The sequence below is a fragment of the Nothobranchius furzeri genome, chromosome 6, assembly GCF_043380555.1.
Source record: "Nothobranchius furzeri strain GRZ-AD chromosome 6, NfurGRZ-RIMD1, whole genome shotgun sequence".
Taxonomy (NCBI): Eukaryota; Metazoa; Chordata; class Actinopteri; order Cyprinodontiformes; family Nothobranchiidae; genus Nothobranchius; species Nothobranchius furzeri.
The window spans coordinates 42,716,491-42,735,811 of record NC_091746.1 but is presented as its reverse complement, the minus strand read 5'-3'; the positions used below and the strand labels follow the sequence as shown (position 1 = coordinate 42,735,811).

Genomic DNA, 19,321 nt, shown 5'->3' with positions numbered 1-19,321 from the left:
AACACTACCCACTCTCTGTGTGAAAGAGAAAATGAATAAGAAAGAATTAATCAGTGGACGCCATGAAGGTCAGAAGTGGTAGAAAGAGCCGAATGAGAAGGTAGTGAGGAAGAATCAACCAAAGGTCACGCAAAAGCCAGCCCGAACAGATGAGTTTTAAGCTTCTTTTTAAAGGAGACCACTGAGTCCACTGATCTCAGGCTCAGGGGGAGAGTTCCAGAGTCTTTGTAGATTGTTAATACACCTGAATACCACTAGAGGGATCTTGAGTTTCACTGGACATAAACCTGACTGCAATCTCACAGATGCTGAAAAATCTATTTATGTATCACTAGAAATGGTCCTTTTATTTTTTAATATCTTTCATCAAATTAAACAAAACAATACACATTTCCTCAAAACAATTTTGGAACGCTTGCTGAGAAATCCTTAAATTACTGGAGGGAAATGAGAGTAGAGCAAGATTGCTGGCAGGGCAAAGAAAGCACTGCATCATTTGCAAGGCTTCCAGACAAATATATGAATTCCCTTTTACAAAAAACAAACAAACAGAAGATGTAAGAACACTTTCTTTCTACTGGGGGTTCTTTTGTTTACTCGGTGTTTTTGTTTTAAGCCAGATGAGGCTACATGAACAGAAACCTGTACAAACTTCAGAGCTGAATTCACAGCCGCTGGCTTCAACCACTCAGGGTTTACAATTTTTGCACCTGTGGAGCAGATAAAACACATAAACAGATACAATGGTAAAAGAAGGCACCACAGTTCCCACCTTTATAATTTTATTTCTGATATCATCAAAATTTTTACAAAACATTTTCTGACAATAATATACTCAGAGAAGAGCCATATTTTTGCAGTTGGACCAGGTCTCCACACAAAAAAAAGAAAGAAAAGAAAAAAAAAGCTTTAACTCAGACTACAAATAACAAAAATGAGTAAATAAAAATTATCGAAAAAATTACAAAAATAAAAACAATGCAGCACATATTTACAAACAACATAAAAAAATAAATCAACACACTCTTTAGAAATTTGAAGAAAAGAAGACATTATGGATTTCATGACTTATACAGGAAATTAGGTCGCAAAATCAAAAAATTGATTTAAAATGTATCTGTTAATTTAAAATAGGACATTTGCTTGAGTCTACATGGACAAACATACTAACTTGGACATTGCTCTCAAATGGGTTCCATCTGCTTTTGAACAAAAATATAGCCAACTTGAACAAAAACCTTCTTTACTGACTCCTTACATTAAATCCAATTAGGGTTTTGTCAGACCAAAGAAAATGCGCGTTTTCCTGACAGAGGTTAATGATCATACCTTTTATTTCTGTGCCACCTTTGTCATGAGCAATGGCAGCAAAACGACGTTGGGACAATGAGGGTCGAAGGTTAAAGACTTTCTGTTAATGTGAAACAGCGTGGAACAATAACAATCAATGGGGAACAGGCTGGCCTGAACATCAGTAATGGGGATGTTCATTCAGAGGATGTAGAGGTGGTGGTGTTGGATGGCGCGCACACACACACACACACACACACACACACACACACACACACACACACACACACACACACACACACACACACACACACACACACAGACGCCATCTACATGCAAAGTAGCTCAATCTAAAGTAAAGCTTCAAGGATCTCTTCAGCATTATAAACATTTTTTTAGTCCGAATACACACAAAAGTAACAGAAAGTTCCTCTGGAAATTGGCAGATGATGCACATTAGCATATTTTTATTTTCTGCCTAGCCCTGCTTTCCATTTGTACACATGCTGACTTGAAACCAATGAGTATGCTGCATGGGCATACTACAGTACTGCCTGCTGGTAAGACACAGATGTATGGCAGAGGAGGAAAAGCTGCAAATCCACGTCTGGCTTTGAATTAATTTTTTAAATCTATTTATCAGGTAATGGATTAGAGGCTCATGAGCCACCGCAGATGGCCTTGGGTGAACTGGAATGGATAGGTTTGTCAAAACCTGCAGTTTTTTATTACTGTTTATAAAGTTATGTGTGCAGTTCAATTAATTTTACTTGTTTCCAGTTTTTATCCCTGTGATTGTTTAAGCAGTAGAGATTGACCAGTTAAAATGGACCCATAGTAATAGTGTGATGTATTATTTATGTTTGTGGTTTTTGCAATGAGGACATGCATTAGATGATATAAGGATGTTGTTGTGTTCAGGATGACAAGTGTATGTATGTGTGATGTGTTATTGTGCTAGATCATAGATGAAATTGCATTTTGTATTTAAACGAACTAAAGGGTGGCCTTTCAGAAAGTTTTCATTAACTGACTAAAACTTCACATAAATGGTTGTTCCTCATTGTCTTTCCTACTAAACAACTGCTCTGTCTCCATGCCTTTCCATCATCTCTTACTTTTATCTCTTCTGATTGATATGCAATACATCTCAGCAAAACTAACTTTGCATGCTATTTTAAGACCTTTGTTCATGCCAGAGAATAAGGCAAACAAATGTAAACCTAACACAAGAAGTAAGGACATTTGTATTTGGTTTTGTTGTAACAATCAGATCAATTAGTTTTCCTTACAACAAATTAAATCATGTAAAGTTTGATTTGACAGTCGATTGAGCAACACAGCTAAACATGTGGGTAGGACTCCTCAATAAAGAAACCACAGTTATCTAAATAGGGTTTGTAATTACTGGTATGGTGGTGCATCCCAACCAGCTTGTTCTAACCATCTGCATTTTGCCATTTTTTTAGCACATTTTTCTTTTGGTGGTGCCCCTACAGGTAAAAAAAAAAAAAAAAAAAAAAAAAAAAAAAAAATATCTGTATATATAGTTAATTTATTTATTTTTGTGATTGATTGACACTGCTGTTGCAAATAAATCATCATTGCGGTGTCAGTCGATCACGATCAACATATTGCACACCCCTTCTCTGGCACACAAACAGCATTTTCAAGTGTTTCAAGAGCTTTCAATCAGGTTCTGGTTAAACACCTGCATGACTGGCACACTTGGGAGCAGCTGAAGCTCAAAACACGAGTGAACAACAACAGAAGAATATTACAGAGCAGTTTGGCACATTCTGGAGAGTCATTGTCCTCATGTTTAGCTGTGGTTTTTGTTCCAGATGCACAATCCTTACAACTTATACTTTGTTGGATAGGTGATAGGTAATAAACTATTTAGTTCCATGAAGCATTGTTAGAACAAATAAATAATACAAAACACAAATCTCATCTGTGAAGTTTTATGAAACTTTGCTTTTTTGAGAGGTACTGTGCCCAAACAAACAAACAAAAAAATAATAATTTAAATAAGGCTGGGACTAAGGAGCGTGTACAAAACCGTTAACAAACAAAGCAGAAAAGGAAATAGAGGCTGTTGGCACCAAGGGGGCTTGCACAGACAGTCCTGGAGTTCAGCTCAAACAGGCATCATTAGCATGCAGCGCTTGTGCCTCCAGCTCTCTGATGGCAAAAGAAATAGAAAAAGAGTAGATAATTACTGGCAGCAGGATTCGAGACATTCCGCTGAACATATCAGATTTTATCAAGAAGGTAGTCGTGATTAATCAAATGTTTCTCAGGAACTGATTTGATTGTAAACACATATATTTTATTAGTGTTTCTAATTATACATGAAGGGGGAAAGACGCTTTAATCTCAGACTGAACTGAGCCATTTTAATCATTCTGAAACCTCAGTTTATTATGATGTGAGCGTGGGCTCTGGTGGGGGACCATAAAGAGGAAAGTTTGTGCTGAGAGTGAGCTCCCAACACAAAGCACTTTGTTTCACAGCCGATACTGCCGGAGAATTCTATTTCAGGCGATTTAAGAGCAGGGGTAGGTCAGCAAATGTGATGCCTAAAAAACAATGATGGTGTTGGTGACACGTGTTGCTGGTTCTAGGCCATTTCCGGCAGGAAATATCTCCCTTACTGTTTGTCTCTGCCTCAGTGCTCCTCGCTCACTGGACAAAGTTTCCCAATATATAAACATGCGGACAGAAATAGAACAACGTTAAACAGATTCACCTGAGTCACTAAGCAGCAGACATGAGATCCAGGCCAAGGAGTTATTAGGGGTGTTATAGATCAAGGCAAGACAATACATGAATAGAACTGAAAGAGCTCCCGGTATAAAGACATTGGCACAGATGCTATGATAAAGTAAACTCCACCAGCACAATTAAGCAACTGTATTGAGTGAATCAACATTTTTTAATGCAATGTCCTGTACATAAAGGGGACTGAACCTTATTAGTTGTGATTCAATGAGAATGTGTTGTTCTGGGCCTGCTTTTTTTGGGTAAAACAATTAACAAAATAATGGCACATGAAATAAACAAGCAAAGAACAATAAAATAACATCTTCTCACAAGGTCAACCTGGTATGAAACATAGCACAATTTTTCTCAAGAATTGTTTTTGAACGGCAGGTAGTGTTGGGTTTGAAATGATTGCAACAGCAATAAAAACAATGCATCATGCGACCACCTGAAAGTGAAACTCTCAGCCGTTTGGTGTCTGAAAAGAAAAACAACATTTGGGAGGTTTTTGAAAACGTCACAGTAACAAAGTTCCAGATCATAACCCCCTTAACTAAAACAACTGTATTTGAGAAATAACCTCAGCAATATTGTTTGTGTTGAATGGTATTATCATGGAGGGAGCAGATAGAAAAATAGTCATTATTGAAATAACGAGACCATTACAATAGGAACCTCCACACCGAGTCATCTTGGTAATATATTCCCTCTGGAAAGTGAATAAGGCTCCTCTTCTGTTCACAAACAGTTTATGTTTAGAAGAAGTAAGTTCATATTTTTCTTCCTTAAAGACTTATTATTTACATTATAATTAAGTTCTATTTGATTTTGTCCTTCATAGAATATCTTGACATCATCTTTGAACACCTTAAAAACTGTTTAGAACCAAAAAGTGACACAAAGAAAAATAGTTCCCAATATTTTTTGTATTTTCTTGAAGGTGCTGCAACCATTGATCCTTTGCAGTTTATTCTGTGGAGCGGTTACATGACCGGGAAAGCTTCCTCAAGTCCCGGAATTGAGCCAGAGATGATTGTTGATGGGCCATCGCTGCTGTGTGTGAAGTCCTCAACAGCTTCGTAAGTCAATGGTTAGGAGAGCTTCACATGGTGGCCTCTGAGTGCATAAAAACCAGTGTTGCGTGCACGCTTTCAAAAAATAAAATAAAAAAGAAAAACATGAATGTCTGCCAATAATCCCAAGACAGTCCACGGGTTCATATGCAGGTCAAAGATAAGTCAACGTGCTGGTTCAACATGCCCCGATAGGCAGCGTAGTCCTCTGTAGTGACGGGGAGACAGTAGCACACAAACTGAGCACTGACAGCCCAGCCAGGTGGTGGTCCTGGAATTTCCAGTCTGATGAAACTCAAACATTAATTTAAAAATATTCCAGATGATAATTTGGGGCAGTGAGAGTGGTTTCACTATCAGTATTGTGGACCTTCCCAATAATATTTACACACTTTTCCCATAGTTGTACTTATTTTCACATGAATTCCCTAGGAGTGCCTTTCTAAGGAATAGTGAGTCATTCAGCTGGGATATAATCATATACAGCAATTTTCTTTTCTGCTGTGCAAAAGGGCCTAGAATGGTGTTATGTTTTTTTTCTATTTTACTTTATTTTTTCTTTGTTTTGTTTTTTTTTCTAGAACACACAGCTTTAGCCACTGTTCTTAATTATATCACTAGTACATGAATATGAATTGACCAGGTGCCATATTGGGTGGATTTGATGATTATTTCCTCCAAATTTGAGTCAAACGGCTCGACTTGATCTGTCTTCCCTTATCTGTAAATATGCTACCATTTCTGTGAAAGCAGCAGGGGCTTTGGTGCAAACCGTAAACTAGCAGAACCATGTTTCATAGTACAACTGTTATTTATGCATGTGCATTAAAGAAAGATATTAATAAACTCTTTGGTTTAACATGCACATAAACTGAATTCAGCACTAAATACAACATCCAGAAAAAAAAAGAAACAAAGTGTGTATGTGGTTCTTTGCGAATGAATGTTAACTTGCAGGCAGATTATTCATCAGCCAAAAGAACATGTAGGTGGAACTTTAAATGAACTTTGCTCAAACTCTCAAATCTTTAAAGTTCCTATTTTTGAATAAAATCATTTACTGAGGCCTTGTGTTTAATTGCACTTTCCCATTCAAGTGCTGTGGCTGTGAATGGGTGGGCCTTTATGCCAACGTGGGACCATCTAAACCAGATTTGGGAACAGGCTGACCTTTTTTGACATGGTGGATGTGTCGTACTGTGTTTAAAGGGGTTTTACTGTTAAGTGCTTTAAAAATAAAAAAGAAAACAAGAAAAACAAGAATGATCCGTGTACTGCATCATAGTTAGAGAATGTTTCCGATGCCAAATCCCTCCAAGCATAGTTTGAACATGTAGTCCTGTAGTTCATGTACTAAAAGCAAGGTCCCCCTGAACAACCACCTCACCTGCCCCATTAATTTAAAAGTCAGGAAATCATAGGCCCTTGGCCCACTTACAAGCAACCATGCTCACTAGCGTCCAAATTTGAGTGTGCCAGTACGCTCGGCAGGAGGAAAAGGACCACTGCTGGGAATTTCAGTTTGTGGTATGAGGGAAGGTGGGGGAGAGCGGGCCCCTGGCATAGAGGCACCTATGCTGGCAGCAGAGGGCACGGCAGGCAGGGCCACTGTCTGTATTGTGCCTCTATCACACGGACCCAGGTCTTCGAGTCCCTCGAGGCCCTGAGGTGGACCTTCATAGCCCATGTTGAGCCGTAGGGGTTGATGGGCCTGGCAGTAGTCGACAATGGGCTGTTCATAGCGGTAGAAGGTCAGAGCGCCCATCTGGTGGGGAACCTGAGAGGAGAAATAGAAATGATTAGCAGAGAGGTAAACGGCGATAGGAAGAGAGCCACATGGGCAGATGGAAGGGTAGGAGATGAAAAGGAAAAAAGGGAAAAGAAAGGTTAGTCCTGTAGTTCCATGGCCAGGAGATCAATATCAACGGCAAATGCATTGTAAAAAAAAATCCTAAACCAGTAATTAGAATATTGAGAATTTACTTTATTTATCTAAGGTTTTGTTGAATGGTTATAAGCAATTACCAACTTTACTCTTTTTAGACTGTGTTTGGAAAATTCAGTTTGGAGAAAAGGGAATTGGTTAGTGGAGTTAGTGACAAAGTGTTTTAAACAATTCTAATCTCAATAAAATTGAAAGCAGTCCATGCAAACATGACATTAAAATGTTTGCAATTGCTATAAAAATTTCATATTCCATGAATATTGCAGCAAAATTAATCGAAAAAATAGAAGTCATGTCTTAAGCTCTTATGCGGCAAAATACCAGAACTTTGCGTACATAACTATGTAATGTGGAATGTATGATAGTGTACACATTCCTATAGTAACTGTTGCACAAACTGCTAATAAAGGTTTGAGATTACAGTTGTTTTAAGACTACAGGAAAAAAATGTAAATGGCCTCATTCACATACTTAACTTACTTGAGTTTGAGAAAAAAAATCCAATCAGTGTTTTGGATAAAAAAAATAAGAGATTGGGCTGAAAAGCAGTAAAACACACCATTTTCAGGATTTTTCCATTATGAGCAGCTCATAGAAAAAATGATAATTGGATAAATAAAATAATAAAATAAAAATTAAAATAAAACGCACACACTCCAGCTAAATCAGCCACAACTGTGATTACTTTTTATTTATACTAACACTCCTAAATGATATTTAAATGTTGCTTTTCTGTTAATTTGTCACACAGCAGTTCATCAAGCTTCTGTGGCTCCAACCTCACAGTAAGTTTGGCAGGTCACTGCAGATGTCCTCACATGGTTTCCACCTGAGACTCCATAAGCTATATGTGCTCAGAGACGAGAAATGGACTCTAGCACTCAATCTTTGATCTTAATGGTCATTGCCACATAACTGTGCATTCATAGGTTTGTGACCAACCCCCCCCCCCCCCCCCCCCCACACACACACACACACACACACATTCACAAGCAGCAGCACTGCACATCAACAGAACCAAAGCCGCTATAGAGCTTCAACTTTATCACACATAACTCTGCAGCATCTCCAGAGCCATGAAGCTTGTATCACTGCCAAAAACAGTCATCACATCTGTCCATGTGTCTGGACTTGTATTCTCTCTGCAGACCCTTACACAGTCCCAAACAAGCAGATGAGACTTCTGCAACACACTGTCTCCCCAACTTTAAATCACACACTTATTTGCCAATTAAGAGATCTCTAACAGGCCGTGAAAAACAGCAGGGTGAGATGGCAGCTGACCTGGAATAAATACTGCATGCTGGCAGAGAGAGAAATCATCCGATCTGTACACGCAGGCGACAAGAAGCGCACAGCTGCAGGAGTAATAGATATGACACCAAAAGCGATGAATAAAACAACCCCTGACTCCCCAAGAGGTGCAGACAATGTGTCACACATGTACCATCGTTACAGACCCAGCTTATACTATTTTTATCTAGATCCAATAATGAAACTCTAATATGTAAAACAGAACAAAAAAATACAAACATTTATTTGAAATGAACAAAAAAAAAAACATCTCCTGTCTTTTCACCAATCCCACTGGGGCAACTTTTAGAAGTATTGTGGTATTTATATTTCCAACGTTTCTGCTGTCAGACCCATAACATGAAGATGAAATAGATTTAATTTGTCTGCCTTCAAAAGGACTGATTACACTTTTCTCTCAAATATTAATCTCCTGACAAAGCTGTTGACAACACTGATTTTGGAGACATTAAAGGCTGGCGCAGAAAAATCTAAAATAATTGCTCACTTTTTGTTTTCAGGTGACAGGATTTTAATTTAGGTGACGCTGACTCCTCTAGTTCAAAAAGGAGAAAAATATAATATATAAATATAAATCATATTTTGGAATCAACTTTAAATTGTTCTGCCCAAAAAGATTAAAAATATGCAAAAGGGAAACGCCCACTATTTAACGCTAATATGCCTTTACTGGGTGTCTTTTCATTTGATGACATTGTAATTAATGGTTGAACATAGTTCCACCTTCAAATCCAGTATTTTACTCTTTTACTGTGTGATCTTTTATAATCCACACAGTGTTTTATTATCTATTTCTCAACTTGTGTATATGTTTAATATTTTGAATCATTTAGTTTCTGTGTTGTTCTCTTATTTACTCTTTAATCTTATTCCTTCTGTATTTACTCGTTTTTATTCTCCTGTTTGCTTCTATTGAAGCTGCTGTGACCAAAACATCCCCACTGAAAGACAATAAAGAGAAATTCTATTCTATTCTACCCCCCCCCCCCCCCCCAACACACGCACACACATTTGTACAATCAAAACCACTGTGTACTTTCTCCTCAGATGGTCTCTATTAAGCGAGGCTGACTCATTACATTATGGACTCTCAGTGGATTACTCCCCTTATTCCCCTTTTAGTTTTTTAAACCCTTCACAAACCTGCTGTTGACCCACCTCCATCTCACTCCTCTCCCATCACACACCTTTACTCTGCTAGCCGCGTCCAATTAATTAATGAATCCATAATAACTTCTGACCACTTTCTCTGGGATCTGTTGAATTATAACAGTATAGATCAAACATCAAATGCAACTCAGACTTCTAAACATTTGTAGGGGTTAAAAAAAATACAGCTTTGTTGCCTTTTTCTTTTTTTATTCTTCAATGCTTTTGCATCAAATAGTGACTGATTACAGCAAGCATTTTCATTTTGCATTGCGTAATTCACGTAAAAGCTTTAGCGTAGCATACCAAGCATCAACAGGAACTTTAGCATTTTCAGTAACTGTAAAAAAATAAAATGAATAATTTTCGCACGATCTGCTTTTATAGTTTTAATCTTTCTGTTTTTCTTGAATATCCTCTCAAACAGTGCTGACACCAGAATGTAGTGAAATGCAGCTTTCTACAGAAAACATGTTGCTGTCTGCCGATGACATCACTTTAGCCTTGTATGTTCGTTTGTCTCCTTATCTGTACAGCATCTTTGAGTAGTTGATAAAAGCGCTTTATAAAACTTAGGCATCATTATTATTATTACAACACAGACAATCCACTACAAATAATTTGAACTATCATTTTATCACACAAAATAAATAAAAAAAAAAACATTTTTCATCTTTTTGCCTTGCAAGCCGTCGTATGTACTGTATGTATTACATAGTCTGGCCATGACCAAGAGACAAGGCTCAGTTGAGGAGTGGAAACTACAGTTGTCTTTCAAACTGTCTCTGCATGTAATTAGACAGTGCTAGGACCAATCAGAGCAACAAATAACATGACAGGGCAGTGCACCGTACTTTTTTGAATAATTGGAAAAAGTAATAGCATCCTTTTTCATGTTTATGTAAGGTTTCTCTATAGGAGCGTTCAATAGAGAGTGTGAGGGGCCACAGATCTGCCCCCTAAAGATGTGCAGGAGACAGAGGGAGCTCCAAGTCCCAGGGATCCAGAAGCTGCCCCAGAGCACAGGAACCCCAGGGAGACTGCGACCAGAAAAACCCTTGCCCCCCTCGAGAGGCACAGAGGATTGACCCGGGGGGCCACAACCAGCAGCCGGCAGAGTCCCGGGAGATATTGGCGGCAAGCCCACAGGCCCGCCCGCAGCCTCCCACCCCCTAGCCGGCCGAGCCCGAGACCCAGCGACCTGGGACCCAGGGGCGACCACCCCCGCCGGGGAACCAGCAGAGCCCTGGGACCCAGACCCCACCAGGCAGCCACCGGGATTGGTCAGGCAGATGCCAAAAATCTTAAACTCCCTGACCCGGGAGCCACGACCCAGGCAGACCAAGGCACCGCACTCCACACCAGGTGTGGCAGGGAGAGGGGAGACGAAGATCTATATCATATAAAGAAGTCCCAGGAGAAGGGAGGAGTCAAAGGCCACACCTGACATATACAGTCATACACAACCACAGTCACACACTCCCTCCCTCATGCTCACACATACACATACAACCAAAGACTTACAAAAATGCATGCCGGACACCCACTCATGCTCCCCATACACACCCTATTCACTCTGGTCCCGGTACTGCTGCACATTGGGTAAAACCATTACCGGTTCCAAGAGTTCGACCCTTTCTGCTGGGGTGCTGATGAGCAGGCTCCCCCGCCCAACGCTGAGCACAGCAACCCACCACCCCAGACCCCAACCGGACGGCCAGATCTCCCTCCTAGCCTCCAGCCCCAGGAAGCCAAGCGACAACAGAGGTGGGCTAGGACCCCTAATCTCCCTCCACCTGCTCCTATATGGTGTTAGTGAGTGTTGATGAGGTGTATTCGATGGCTGTGGTGAGCGGGCAGTGCGGGCATCGTCTGGCCTATGCCAGCTGATGCCACCACACCACCTCACTTGCACCCACAGCCCTCTGTGTCTAAGTGCAGTTTAAAACTGGAAGTGGGCACCGGCACTTGGGATGAGGTTGAGAAATCCCCCTGCCTACTGCCGTTGAATGTGCTCACTCCCAAGGCCCTAAGTGTGTGTTTGCGTGGAATGTCGCTGGTGGAAGTGTTCAAGGTGCAAATAAAATTGGGGGGGCAGGTTGCCACAGGAATGCAGAAATGGGGTCCTATGTGCATGTTTGTGTGATGATGTGAGGGAGCAGGAGGAGAGAAATGTGTGGGGATGGGGAGGAATGGCTGGTTGGTCTTAGCCCTCCAGAGAGCCAGCTCCCCCACTGGCCCCAATAGGCACCTCTGTTGTCAAAATGCCACCCAGGGCATGGAGACCCCAGCCCATCCTGCCAGGGCCCAAAGCAGCAGCATCACAGAGCCTCACGGAGTCCGAGGGCACCAACCCAGCCCTACCCCAGCAGAATAACTACGCCCATCCCTGCATTTGCACAACTTCCAGATTACATAAGACATAGGACATCCAGGTAAGGTTGGGTCCTCCCCCCTCCTGGACTTCCCCCTCCCCTGTGATGGGACAGCAGAGGAGCCAAGGTCTACCTAAGGCCACTGAACCCGAAATTCCTGCCTTCTCCCCGGCAGCATACATGTTAGGACCCGACCCCCAAGGCCCCGCCCAGATCCCCCCACAGGGCCGGCCACCCCCCACACCCCGAGTGGAGTGTCTGATCATTTTAAAAGTTTTTAAACAAGTTTGGGACCAGAAGTTCTGGTCAAAGCTGACTGACAGATCCACCTCCCATTTTTCAATAAGGATTGCTATTCTATTGTCTATTTTGGACAGTGTCTTATATTCTTTAGACAGTAGTTTTGGGGGTATGAGATTAGAAGTCTAATACCATTGGTGGTGTTTGTAATTCTATTTTAATGAGCTTTAATTTTTGTTTGACTACAGATTTAATTTGATGATATTCTAAAAAGCTATTCTCATCTATTCCAAATTGGGAGACTATTCTATTAAATGGGATGAAGTCCATTCCTTCATATATGTGTTCCAGGTATAGGATTCCTTTATTTTTCCAGTCCGGAAAGTTCATCATTTTGCTATTTTGAAAAATATCAGGATTATTCCAGATAGGTGTGCGTCTGCATGGTATTAGTGAAGACTCTGTCATTTTTAGAAACTCCCACCATGCTGTCAGAGATATTAACCTAACCAGATATTAATACTTTTGAAGCCTTCATGTTTTCTTATGCTTGAGCTAAGAAATGGTAAGTCTGAAAGCTCTATCGTATTGCAAAGTCTCTGTTCTATGTCTAACCAGGACTCATCTAGTGGGTTATCTTGCAACCATCATGGTACATATTGCAGCCTGTTGGCTAAGAAATAATAATAGAAGTTGGTAGATCCAGTCCTCCTTTGTCTTCGGTCATCTGAAGTGTTTTTAAGCTTATTCGTGGAGGTTTATCCTGCCAAAGAATTTGGTAATTGATGAGTCCAGAGATCTAAACCAGTCAGCTGGTGGTTTGTTTGGGATCATTGAAAATAAGTAATATATTCTGGGTAAGACCATCATTTTAATTGTAGCAACCCTCCCCATGAGTGATATCGGTAAGGATTTCTATCTTGCAAGATCATCTTCCACTTTCTTTAAAAGTGGGCTGTAATTTAGTTTGGTTAGATCTGCCAACTTGGGAGAGACATTATTTCCCAGGTATGTGATATTCCCTGACTCCAATTGTGTATTAAGTAAATTGACAAAAAAGAAATTAATTGGTAGAACTGTGGATTTTAACCAGTTTATAGAATAATCTGAAACTTTTGAAAAATAGTTTATCAGTTCTATTGAATGGGAGAGAAAGGATTGAGAGTCCTGGAGAAAGAGTAAAACATAATCTGCATAAAGACTGATCTTATGTTCTATTTTCTTACACTTTATCTTTCTAATACCTGTTGTTTGCCTAATTGCTGCTGCTAGTGGTCCGATAAAGATAGCAAATAGTGAGGGGGAGAGTGGGCATCCCTGCCTGGTCATCCTCTGAAGACAGAAGCTAGCAGATATTTGGTCGTTTGTCCTGACACGTGCAGTTGGTGAACTGTATAATGTTTGTAGCCAGTTTATGAAGAAGTTCCCAAAACCAAATTTATGTAAAGTTGCAAATGAGGACTTCCAGTTAACTCTATCAAAAGCCTTTTCTGAATCTAGAGATAATATACTATTTTCTATGTTTCTACTGTAAGCGAAATCTATCAAATTAAGTAATCTACTTGAGTTTGTAGACGACTGTCTACCCTTGATGAAACCAGTTTGGTCAGGGTGTATTATGAAAGGGGTTACCTTCTCTAATCTTTTGGCCAGGGCTTTACAAATTATTTTGAGATCAACATTAATAAGAGAAATTGGGCAATAGCTGTTAGAAAATGCAGGGTCTTTGCCTGGTTTTAACAAGAGACTAATATTAGCTGAATTCATGTTTGGCTGTAATCCGTCACTCTCTTCGATTTCCCCTCACTATTCTGAAAAATGTTGGAGCCAGAATGATCCAGCATTCTTTGTAGAACTCTGCTGGAAACCCATCTGGACCTGGAGCTTTCCTATTCGTCATGGATTTAAGGGCTTCCTGGAGCTCCGCTGAGGTTAGTGGCGAGTCCAGGGCTGTAACTTGGCTGTCTGATAATTAGGAAGTGTTATCCTGTCAAGGAACTCATTGATCTCGTTATCTGATGGGTTTATCTATGGTGAGTTCAAAGTTTGGTAAAAGTCTCTGAAAGTGTTGTTTATGCTTTCAGGGTCATAAACTATATTCCCGGTTGAGTCTTTAACAGCAGATATGGTAGTTTTCTCTTTATTTATTTTTAATTGGCTAGCTAAAAATTTACCTGATTTATTACTATGTTCAAAATTTTCTATTCGTAGTCTTTGTGCTAAAAATTGTGTCTTTTTGTCAATAATTCCATGAAGTTCTAATTTAGCTTTGCGTAATTTTGCTCAGTAACTCTTCTTCTGTGGATGCCTCTAAAGACTTGATGATTTCTTCTAACTCCTGAATACGTTTGTTTTCCGTTTTTTTCTTATGTGATGAGAAAGAGATTATTTTACCTCTCATCACTGCCTTTCCTGCCTCCCAGAGAATAGATGCTGATGTTCCAGGCAGGTCATCATGTTCTAAATATAAAGCCCACTCCTTTTTAAAAAAATATATAAAACCTTCGTCTTTGAGCAGTGATGTATTAAACCTCCAGTTTTTGCTTGGTGGGATTGTCTTCTTGTTTACCAGAGTTAAAGAAACCGGAGCATGGTTGCTGACAACTATGGGGTATATCTCAGTGTCTGAAATGTCAGCCAACAATGAGCTGCTGACTAGACAATAATCCAAACATGAATGAGAGCGATGGTCGTGTGAGAATAAAGTATACTCTCTATGGTTAGGATGAAGAGATCGCCATGCATCACAAAGCCCATAATCACTCATGTACTGTTTAACTATGGCAGGCAGAGAACATGCTGGGAAACTCAGGTGTTTTAAGTTCATCTGCAGATGTGGCAGATCGATGAGTCTCTTGAAATAATATTTCGTCTGCTTGCACTCTCTTAACTGATCAAAAATCTTTAATCTTTTCTCTCTGGAGCCAGCTCCATGTATGTTCCATGAGACAAACCTTAGTGCACCCATAGATGTGTGTGTGTGAGTAGCTAGAAAATGACGCCTTCATGTGAATAAGATGGAATAAGTAACTAAATGTATAAAATAGTATGTTAATGAATAACAGAAAAGTAAATAACTATAATAAAGATCCAACAGTGTTTCTGGTTGTATTATTTGACGCATAAATTATGATATTGTGCTGTGGATTTAATGTGTGTGTGTGTGTGTGTGTGTGTGTGTGTGTGTGTGTGTGTGTGTGTGTGTGTGTGTGTGTGTGTGTGTGTGTGCGTGTGTGCTGAGTCTGACGCAGTGTTGGAAAGTTGTGTGGTTGTGCCATACAGATGTAAAGGTACAGAAGCAGACAGAGAGGAAAGGAAAGAATTATACAGGTTAAAGAAGAAGAAATAACTAAAAAGAAAAGGTGATAGGGGTGTGAGGTGGTGATGAACAGGTGATATCATCTAGAATACGGATTTAGCAGCTGTTTAATCCTGACATGCTCAATCCCAGTGAATCCTGATAAGAATAATAAATGTCTGACCTGGTGTTGGGCTAATACAGACATATTTTAAGATTTTTATTATCATGTTGTGTTTGTTGAGTTGTATTTCAGCTCAGCTGTTAAGTAAATACTGAGTGATGAAACATCCCTGCATGTAAAACTGCATTGCGCTTTTGCCAGAAAAAATAGACACAAAATGCTTTTCGCGTCAGCTCCTGTGAACAAAAGGTGCTATTTCTATTCCTAATCCATATTTGCAGCGTCTGGTTGGCTCATTAGGAATGCTGTCAACCATTTTGCCTCTCAGCATTAGGGCATTAGTAATTCTTCACACCTTGCGGTCTGTTGACAGTCAGATATGCAAATGAATAACATCTGGTCAGACTAGCAAATATACACATCTTTAAGCTATTCCTAATGATATGTTTTTGAGGTGTATTTTTCATGACAATGAAAGTTATTTCATGTCTGTTATTTCAATTTTTTATCTCTTTTTTTATTGTGACTTATTAAGAAAATCTCAGCTTTTCACCCCCATCTTTCTTAACCGATAAAGTGACATCCTTTTTTTCAGCTAGAATCCAGCTTAAAAAAACACAACTAAAACAATAAAAAATAAATAAAAATGATAATAACAAAAAAATAATATTAATAATACAATGATGTGGAAGCCTTTACATTTTAAGAGTTTTTGGGAAATAGGTGAATAGTTGCACATTTTGCTTCTACTATTACTATTATTAATAATGAAACAACAATACTACTACTATACTACCACTACTAATAATAATAAGAAGAAGAATTTTACGCACAATTGCTAAAAACAATCATGTATGCTGCCTTTGAGCATCTGTTTTCCCCAACTTAAAATTCTGTTATTTTTTTATACTAAGTAAAGAATATTTGTTTACTCAGTTTTATTTATTTATTTTCTACACATGAGCTCATAATCTTTGTCATCCAATTGTTTTAAATTTACACTAAATATGAACACGTTTGCCCACAGGAATATGATGTTTGCACTCTGATATTTTGGCTAGCTGAGAGTATGTGTACACAAAGTCTGGTCCTTCTGTTTGGCTTGTTGCATGTGTGCCTGCGTACTTGATTGTGTTAACATAGTTTTGTAATTATTCAAATGATTTGCTAAAATATTTACAAGATCATAATAATGACTTAATGTCACCAGACTGTCTTACACACACACACACACACACACACACACACACACACACACACACACACACACACACACACACACACACACACTATAGCTTAACTCCCAAGCAGGGCCAACACTTTTTCACCAAGATGAAAGGTCTGCCTTTCTGGTGGAGCTAGAACTCTGAAAAATAAAAAAATAAATAAAAACCAAGCAAGTCCCCCCTAAAAAAATATTGATGCCTCTCTTCAACTACATTGGACCTGTCAACGTTGGTAGGCTCCTTACTATGAGACCCCTTAAACGAATAAAAACAAGTACACACACACACACACACACACACACACACACACACACACACACACACACACACACACACACACACACAGTTCTTAAATGGAAGCACTGGACTTTGCTGAATATATTCCCCTGATTTGATAATGTAAAGCCAGGGCCGGTATCTAGCAAATTTTTGTGGTTTCTCTAATAGTCAAACACACTAGATTCAGTGGTTGGATCACCTGTGCAGCAGCTCACCAGGCTCTACAGATGCTTGGTAATCATCTGCTGATTGAAATCAGGTGTGTTGAAGCAGAGTTAAAACCAAAATGTGCTGATACCAGCCCTCCAGGCCCAGAATTGAATAGCCCTGATGTAAAGGTGACTCAAAAAAGTCAAATATATACTTCATCTAGTCATCCAGCAAGTATTCTTTTAGAAAACATGTTTTCACAAAGAGGTTTTATTGCAATTATTCTAAATTTCATGTTTTCTGCTGCTTTGTTTGACCAATATGTAATATCATTATTATTATCCATCCACCCATCCATTTTCAGCCGCTTATCCGAAGTTGGGTCACAGGGGCTGCAGCCTGAGCAGGAAGGCCCAGACTTACCTCTTGGTCAGCTCCTCCAGGGGAATCCCAAGGTGTTCGGCCAGTCGAGAGACATAGTGCCTTCAGCATGTCCTGGGTCTTCCTTTAGGTCTCCTCTGGGTTGGACATGCCGAGAAAACCTCACCAGGAGGCATCCAGGAGGCATCATTACCAGATGCCTGAGCCACTTCAATTGACTCTCCTCAATGTCAAGGAGCAGCAGGTCTACTCTGAGCCCCTCCCGGATGGCCGAGCTTCTCACCCTATCTCTAAGGGAGAGCCCAGCAATCCTGCTGAGAAAACTCATTTCGGCCATTTGTATTCACGATCTTGTTCTTTTGGTCACTACTCAAAGCTCCTAACCATAGGTGAGGCTAGGAACGTAGATCGACCGGTAAATCAAGAGCTTCGCCTTCCGGCTCAACTCTCTTTTCACCACGATAGATCAGCACAATGACCACATCACTGCTGACGCAGTACCAATCTGCCTGTCAATCTCATGCTACTTTTTCCCATTTTCCCAAGATGGGTCCACATTGCCAGCAGTAAGTCAAGCTTGTTTCCAGTGAGAATTGGACTCCACCAAGGCTGCCCTTTGTCACCGATTCTATTCATAACTTTTATGGACATGATTTCAAGGTGCAGCCAAGGTCTTGGGGGCATCTGTTTTGATGGCCTATGGATCTGGTCTCCACTTTTTGCAGATGATGTGGTCCTGATGGCTTCATCAGAATGTGGTCACCGGCTTTCGCTGGAGTAATTCGCAGCTGAGTGTGAAGCAGCTGGGATGAGAATCAGCTCCTCTAAATCCGAGATCATGGTCTTAAATCGGTAAAAGTGTAGAATGCCTTCTCCAGATCAGGGACGAGGTCCTGCCTCAAGTGGAGGAATTAAGTATCTCGGGGTTTATTATTATTATTATTATATTTTTTTTGTATATTTGTATTCTTTCACTGAAGTGCCAGAATCAATCCATGCTTCTAAGGCAGTTTCAGGGTTAGTTTATGGAAAGTGTCCTTCTGATGATGTGGGCACTTCCGAGAAGAACAATCTTCTGGATTTCTTGGACTGTTGGGTTTCCAGGAATCTGTTTTGTTCTCTTTTCCAGTCCCTTCTTGATGAGGCCAAGTGCACCCACTACGACGGGTATTCTTGTCTTCATCCCCCACATTCTTGTGACTTCTATTTCCAGGTCCTTGTACTTTGATAGCTTTTCAAGCTCCTTGGTGGTGACATTTTTTTCAGATGGGATGGTCATATCAATCATGAGGCAGGTCTTCTCTTCTTTGTTTTTGATGACTATGTCTGGTCTGTTGGCCATGATTTCTCTGTCTGTGTTGATTGGCATGTCCCACAACACTGCGATGTTGTTGTTTTCAGTCACTGTTGGTGGTTGGTGTTCATACCACTTATCTGCAGCTGGTAGATGGAAATGTTTGCAAATCTTCCAGTGGATATAGCTTGCTGCCCTGTCGTGTCTGTGGATGTACTCAGTTCTGGCTAGAGTGGGGCAGCCTGAGGCAATGTGGTCAATGGTTTCTTCATATTGGCTGCACATTCTACACATGGGGTCTGTTCCGTCTTTAATGATCTTGTGGTGATATGATCTCGTTGACAGACTCTGGTCTTGTGCTGCTATCAACAATCCTTCAGTTTCTGCCTTCAGTCCTGCACTGCGTAGCCACTGATG

The 19,321-nt window shown here is 40.1% G+C and overlaps 1 protein-coding gene across 1 annotated transcript in view; it reads right to left on the bottom strand.

Annotated features, from left to right (window-relative positions):
* Nucleotides 1-765: 765 nt before the first annotated feature.
* Nucleotides 766-19,321, bottom strand: part of LOC107396394 (leucine-rich repeat transmembrane neuronal protein 4) — a 188,927-nt gene continuing 170,371 nt past the window's right edge. Inside the window, exon 3 of the mRNA XM_015976103.3 lies at nt 766-6,906. Coding sequence (XP_015831589.1) covers nt 6,583-6,906 — 324 coding nt within the window. The 3' untranslated portion in view covers nt 766-6,582. The remainder of the gene's footprint in view (nt 6,907-19,321) is intronic.